The 8,348-nt window shown below is 28.8% G+C and overlaps 1 protein-coding gene across 1 annotated transcript; it reads right to left on the reverse strand.

The window, feature by feature from the left end:
• Positions 1-2,675: 2,675 nt before the first annotated feature.
• LOC112601625 (facilitated trehalose transporter Tret1-2 homolog) lies at positions 2,676-8,042 on the reverse strand. The gene is made up of 5 exons (XM_025349332.1): positions 7,885-8,042; positions 7,177-7,241; positions 5,651-6,013; positions 3,865-4,340; positions 2,676-3,185 (listed from the first exon to the last, which is right to left on the reverse strand). The coding sequence occupies exons 1-5, from the start codon at positions 8,040-8,042 to the stop codon at positions 2,676-2,678; spliced, it is 1,572 nt and encodes a 523-aa protein (XP_025205117.1).
• Positions 8,043-8,348: the final 306 nt, after the last annotated feature.

An 8,348-nucleotide genomic window follows, 5' to 3' on the forward strand; every position in this document is an offset into this window, starting at 1 on the left:
AGTGCACCATATTAGTGAGCTTAAAATTATTAATTTATGTAAATTAAAATTTTATAACAATTTCATATTTTCACTCCTTAGTATATTATATATGGAATCTATAGGTTTTGCCTCGTTAATAGCGACTTATAATAATACTTCGTATTAGTACTTACCTAGTTGGGCATGGATTTATAAATCTGATATGTGATGGGAGAGCTACATTTTTTCAGAAAAATAACTACTATAATGTTAGTATAAAAGAGATTATAAATAAGATTACATTTGATAACAGGTTAACGATTTTAAAAAAAGGTTATAACAATTTTATTCATATTTTAAGTTTATTAAGACTGAGGAAGGCGTTAATAATTTATTTTATTAGAGAATTCGGAGAACTTTAATAAAAATCCTTAATAAATTTTTTATTCTGATACTACAATTAATATTTAAAATATAAAAATTTACATTTTTGACTATTGCAGTAACTTTCATACATGTTACATCTCATACAATTTTAATAATATGTTAACGTACAACGTAAAATGTAACTGCGCTGCACTGATAACCAGAGAGTCATAATACTCCTATTCTTAATTATGTTCAGATTATTTGGAAAAAGGTTTATTTTACATTTTATATACATTTTAATTAATAATAAATTCGTTTTTATAAGAACCGTAATGCATTTTTTTTTTTTTTTTGACAAGCCCCAACATTTTATTTTTAACCCAATATCCAGGATTTATTTCATAAATACAATTATAATACTATGTACTTACTTTCAAATCGTCCAAATTAACCAATAACAATATAATCCTGTTGGTCCCAAATTGTTTGAAAATTAAAAAAAACATATATTTGTTTCCCAATAATTATTAAATTCTTAGGTTCTGCAAAAACTATACTTAATATATTTTTTAGTGTAAAAACCTGAATCAATTACTATAATTACTTACTAAAAATACATGAATTTAGACAATCTAGTTTCTATTTATTCAATATGTATCAAATAGTATTAGTAAGTACAATTAAAATTTTCTCAGTCTAAACTATAATTTAACTATTCTCATTTTTTAAAAATAACAACAAGGGCGTTAACCAAACTGTAGGACTTTTGGTCTAGCAGAAGGAAAACCGGAACACAATAAATAAGGAAATCCATGGCACAACATTTAGTCATTGAGTCCATATTACACTACCATACAAGTGTTGCACTTTTACTATTTTAATTAGTGATTTTATTATAAACAACTATTTTATTTTGTCCAATGGAATTTTTCTTAAGTTAATAAACTAATAGTACACATTGTATTTGGATCACGGAAAGTCCGCACTCTATAATAATATTCAACATCTGCTCAAATGACAAATATAAATGACGAATATTATGCATATACGTGTTGTTACGTTGATTCATTAGAAGTTAGAAAGATAGAATGCTTATGATTTATAACGTTTCAAAAAATATAAGTGTTTTCAGTGCATGTATAGTTGTAGTAAGTAATAGTATTATTACAAACACTATACATATTATGTATAGAGTATATCTACGTTTAATAGTAATGGTTATCAGTAGGTAGGTTGATTCTCTTAAAGAATCGATAGAGGATATATATTTTTACCGTGATCTTTTTTATTATTCCAAATAATTAGTTCTTTTGATTCTAAAGTGTTTTTCAATTGATTTATTGTAGTATGTAACTTATAAGTGGCTATTTGGCTGTAAATGACTTTTATGTAATCACTCAGTAATAAAAATGTTTTCATCAATTACCTAATTATTTGAAATAATATTCATATTATTAATCGCTTTATTGACTCCTGGTCTTTAAAGAAAATTGTTTTGTATTTAAAAGTAAATTTACTATTATGACTTTTATTTTTCTTAATTTATCCTTATTTTTAAACAAAATAATGGCTAATAATGTTGCCTGTGTTTCAAAAATCAAGAACAATTTATAAATATTCTTATATTTAAATAAAAATTTCATTTTTTTTAAACTATTATCAGAAATCTTAAAAAATTGATGTTAATGAGATTCAATGTATATTTAATTGTCACTGAGATGATGGTTATAACTAGGACTCCGCACTAATTTGTAATAATACATTTGTATTTGTTTATCTTTCTCGTGACATGAGCACGCGTTAGAAACATTATAATAATAATTAATAATAACATACACTACTGCATGTTTTTTAAATTTTAAATTTTTTTAAAAGGAAAAATTGACATTAAGATAAGAAACCACAAAGTGTGACTTGAAACATGACGAATACATAAAATGCTATTCAAAACATAGCATAACATAAAAGTGAGCGTATAGGGTGAAAATGTCGTTTTGATACACTTACTCATTTACATATAAAATTTAAAAAACAACAAATAACCAAAATAACTATGGATTTAATCACTAGAAACCTAAACACAGCTTTGAATTTTAACTTTACATTCAACTAAAACATTACTAGTTATTATCTGGGGTCATTGTTTTATTTAACACGTTTTCTTAAAAATAATTGAGTTAAGAAAACACAATATCATAATTATTTATAGCAAGTGTTATTTATTTAACTGGGGAATAAAAATAATATATATGTATATTACGTGCAGTTATAACATGCGTGTACGTCATAATTTTACATAATTTGCATTCAAGTGGTTACTATATTATGGCTTACACGCCGACGGCCTACGATCCTGAAGCGTTTTGCGACTCGTCCGGCTTTTTCTTGCCGGCAAGCTCCTCTTGGATTTCCTGAAGAGACTTGTTCTTGGTCTCCGGCACCAGGAACCACACAAACAGGGTTCCTAGAATACAAAACCCGGAGAATAAGGCGAATGTGATGCCATGATCACAGTAGTTCAACAATGTCTGATAAGTCTTGACGACGCAAAACTCGATCAACGACGCGAGCACACACACGATGCCGATCGCCAACCCCTTAAATTCCGGGCTGAACAATTCACCGAGCATTACACCCGGTATGGGCCCGAAACCCAGTGCGAACGTACTAATGTACACACCCAAACTGATCAGAGGTATTAGATTGAATGATGACACATCAGTGCCATGCTCCTTCAGCCAAAAGTAGTAGGCGAGGATGCCGAGACATACGGCCATAACAGAGTCGGATATCAGCAATAGAACTCGCCGACCGGCCCTGTCCACCAGTTGTGAGGACGCGAAAGTGAATATGACCTATGATATATGTTAGTTAATACCACGTTGTCATTGTATATAATTTTCAGGGTAGACCATCCGTAATATGTAGGGTTTCTAATTTACAGTGATCTTTTTATTTATTCGTATGATTATACAATATCTCAATTCTCAACATAAAATAAATAGTAATAAGTAAATACATAATTAATCCTATGGCAGTTCGTAGCTATCGTCCGTAAAATATATAATAATAATGCAATATACTGTTTTTTACTTTTACAAATTAAATATCGGATATCACCGTTATTATATAAAAACTTTTGAAAATATACGCGATAATCAGTTTCGTGTATGTCTGATTAAGACGATTTTTATCGAATAAAAAAATGTACGTATTTATCTCAATCGTTGTTTTTCTAAAAAATGAATTTATATGACTGAAAAATTTCAAATAGAATAACAAATTTATCAAGACTATTAGAATATGAAGTCAAATTCGCCACAGATGTAGACTTTACTATAAGTAAAGATCGATGGTGCAAATAAAAAAAAAAAAAATATACTTATGCTGATATCTACGAGGCAAACTTAATAATAAAATATTCTTGATAGGTGTGTGGAAAATATTTTCGATCAATTACAATAAAAAATTAATAAGTTTAAATTTTGTCTTCATTCCGTATACAGTATAGATAGTATTCTGTTGGATACTCACTTGAAGAATTCCGATGATAATGGAGCAAACTTTCGGGGATACGCTGCAGTTGCTGGTCTCAAATATAGACTGTGCATAGAATATAAGCACATTTATGCCCGAACACGACAGGAAGTTAAGTAGTCCTAAGACAGTGATTGCTGCACGGATCGTGGCCCTGGATGATATCATATCCTTGAAATTTCCAGTGTGTTTCTTCGCTTCATTGATGTGTTCTTGTAGCGTGTCCAGCTCGCTAGCAATGTCGTAATCTTTCCCGCGCAACACCATCAACGATTTTTCCGCATCCTCTTTCCTGCCAGATTTCAAAAGGTACATAGGCGATTCCGGCATCACAAATAGGACTAGGATGAACCAGATCAACGGTAGTATACCACACATGATGGCCAACCAATAATAATTCACGAACGGCCCGATCGCGTAAACGTATAATATACCCAATGTTACGTTCACCTGGACGTACGAGCAAAGTTCACCTGCAACAAAAGTTTGTTTCATGTAATTTATATGTACGTATATCTTAGTATAGTTATGATATTCCTATAACTTTACTATAATTGATATAATATTATATTGTCATAAATGGAAAATAAAAATGATTTTTGGTGGTAAACTATGGTTTTTAAAAAGCTGTTATTTATAATTTTAAGTACTTAACTAACAAAAATTAAAGGTTGGTATAATGTAAAGTGACGTTTTGCGTAAGTGAAATCTGCAGGGTAAATATTTTTCGTGCATAGGATGTAAAAAGAAACATTTTTGATGTGCAATTAGGTAGTTATATTTTTTCATTTCCAATAAACAATAATAATATAAAATATGGGTGGGTAGGCATTATAATAGTATGTTGCTTTAATACATATTATTCGTTCATAAACTACAATACGTGTATTAATTTTAAGAGAATACAGAGTTTTATGTGTAATCAATGAATAATTATAAAATAATATTGCGTTCGTATATAATAATTAAACTATGTATAAAGTACAAAAACATGTAAATCAATAATAATAATAATAATAATAAGCGTGAGATAAATAGAAATTAGAATTCGTGGAAAAATCATAAGTGGTTAGAAAATAATCGAGTAACCATTTTTAAATTTAGTGACAGACGACAGAATATAATGATTAATGAAAGTAAACAAAAGGTAAAGCATTACAATACTTATATTATATTGTGTATTTTATATTTTATATGATACATATTTAATAAAAATACCAACGATGATAATCAAACATTTTGGAAATTATGTAAAACAATGAAAAATGCCAGAAATTTTGTCATGTTTTCAGGAATAAATAATATACTATATATATATATATATATATATATTTTTTTTAATTTAACTATTTTTCATAATAATTTATTTAAAAAATTATTACAAGTTATAACGAATACTGATTAACGATATCGAACTAATAGGATATAGTATCAATTATAATAATATTGTATTAATATTTAATAGTATGAATTTTTAAACACAGAGAGTGATACATGCGTTATAAATGGCTATGCACGCGCCCATACCGAATCTAAAGTTAAAAATAAAACACGATTATTGTTATATTAAAAAAACATTACGATAGTATGTATATTATAATATTGTTGCACAATTAACTTGGCTTACAATTTGAGCTTTGTAGCCAGTTAACAGTAGAATGATTTGAAAATTATGAAAATTATCTCGATGTCACATAGTCACATTATTATATTATTATATTATATTGCTTATAACAACAATAATAATAAATAAAAAAAAAAAGTTTTTCACATAATCGTTTACCTCTGATAGATCTTTCAGCTATCTCCCCGATGTACATCGGGACGGTGGCAGTGATTCCGCCGAGACAGAAGCCGGCGATCAGACGTGCCACATATAGCTGCCAGACGTCAGTCGCAAAGTATATTATTGTCCAACTGGTGATAAACGGAATGGTGAGGCAGGCGATGACAGGTTTCCGACCGAATAAATCGGCGCATTTTCCGGCCGGTATAGACCCGAAAATTGCCCCTATGGCGATCAGAGAACCTACCCACGATCCTTGATCTGGTGTTACTTTGATCTTCGAGCTCTCGGACAGAAGCATTGGCATCGCGGGTGACATCCACGCCAACACTGTGCCCACAGCGAATGGTCCGAGCGTTGCTGTAACGACATATACAATGAAACAACCTGGCCAGTCATAATTTTGTACACAGAGTTGCAGGATATTATAGCAATAATAGTGATATATTAGAAAGTGATATATTAGAAGTCTGCGATTAATCAATTTTAAATCGTTGCGATTTAACATCAACCTACGAATTTATAATATATTCTGACACATCCGGAACATCATCTCACCCAAATTTATATTATGTTATTATTTTACATTTAAGTATTACGATAATTTAGGTATTAAGACAAATTAATTTAGTGCAAAAAATAAATATTCTTTTTCGTCAAGTTGTTGAAGGATTTGCCATTGGGTAAGTATTTTGAATATATAAAAATCTATGAAATGCGCTGGATATCACTGTCGATATCACTAAGAAAAATCATATCATATTATATAATATTAAAATAACTTAAACGTGTTGTATACTTGTATGTGTGCTTACTGCTCAACTGTGTGATGTTTTGAAGAGATCGTTGAACTCTCATTGTCAGACTTCAGGGTGTGACAATATATACTAATGTAAGTACGGAAGTTTGTAAGATTTTTTACGAGTCTTGTCCAAAAATAATATTAGTATAAAATGTTATGTCATTACGATGGATGTAGAAAAAATATCAATTTTTAATACTATAAAGAGTTAAACCCTGGAATTTACAGACGGGATTGTAACATTTATCACCAAAATGCTGTATATATAATAATATAATTCTCAATAACTGTATTCTACGGAAAATAGTCGCGTTCTGGATAACCAATATGTCAGCCATATTTTTTTTTCCTAAAATATCTGTTGACGCTAAAATTGTAGTTCATTTAAAGAGCGTATTTGTTAAGGCAAGCGCAATGCTGCGATCGATGTTCTATTAAGCGCAGCTGCTCACAAGATAAGTATAATAATTTATTATCAATTAATTATCAGCATTTAACGCATTATATGTTTTGACAATATAACCGATATTAATTTACGAAGACACGACTGGATGATACATCGATAGCATAACATTAAACACAAGTATGTTATATCACGTCAAATAATAATAATTTTTTAAACTAATATTTATATATCTATTATTTGTTTATATAACAACAATTATAATTATAATTTAATATAATTTTAATAATATGAGTGTATGTACTATGTAGTACTCACCAGATAGTGCAGCAGCATATTGTCTGAATTTCTTGCCTTCTTGACTGACGACCGGTGGTGTACCACTAAAAACAGACAGATCCCCATGGTTGCCGGTTGGTTTAGTGATTCAGATATAAATATATAATTACATACTATTACACGGAAAAAGTGTCTTGTATACGAATATAGGTATAAAACACATGGAAGAGCGAAAAAAGCAGCGCCCGCAACTGTACGCAATTATAATAAGTTGAACTTACCACCTGAAGCCTTTTTAGTTTTCTAAGTGTGTATTGATGCTGCTATTTTCTCGTCCAAGAAAAAAATAATTTTAAAACTCGGGTGACTATAATTTTTGAATTAAGTTTAATTTTCTAAAGATATTGTATAGGTTAAGTAATACCAGTTTCCATTGCCTTGCATCAACTAAACAATGATCTTGGGGTTTTTTGTGCATATGTATTAAATTTTTAGAAGCGATTTAGTTACCATATATTCAAAACACGATAAAATTCAATAATAATAAAAAAAAAAACAATTATTTCTTGATTTAAATCAACTTTAAAAATGTCTTCGCAAATTTAAGTAATAAACATATCCAGGTTAATTATTTTAGGATAATATTTTATTTTGTTTAATAATGTATAAAGAACAATAATTATTAAAAAATACATATTTGGTTTTTGTGAATTTTGAATGCGTTATTTATTATTATTATTGCCTTACCTAGTGGATGTATTTTTATTATCAGATATTAAAGCTAGCTCAAATGGTTCTTTGATGTTTGTACTGAATAAAGAAATGAATCCGAGGAACCATCTTGTAAACGTTTGGAATGATGACGAAAATCGCGTTGATCTTAGATTTAAGCCCCTGGAAGTCATCTTGGTTAAATCAAGTCTGATTAAAATAGTACTTTAAAACAAAAACATTAAATTAGTTAATTATATTTTTAAAAAAATTCTTAAAAAATATTTCCTACGTTTGATTTAATTCATAAGATTATAAGACTAAATAATAAATTAAAATAATTATTTCTGTATAAATAATTTAACTGCTACATCATTACTCTAGGTGAATTTAATTATTAAAAAACTCGCTTTTAAAATTATTAAAAAGCATTAAAAATATTCTTACACAAGTTAAATACATAATTATCTAATATTACTTACTAAAGAATAGGGCTAATA

This window comes from Melanaphis sacchari, unplaced genomic scaffold (assembly GCF_002803265.2).
Source record: "Melanaphis sacchari strain LSU unplaced genomic scaffold, SCAv2.0 Contig7_pilon_pilon, whole genome shotgun sequence".
NCBI classification, from domain to species: Eukaryota; Metazoa; Arthropoda; class Insecta; order Hemiptera; family Aphididae; genus Melanaphis; species Melanaphis sacchari.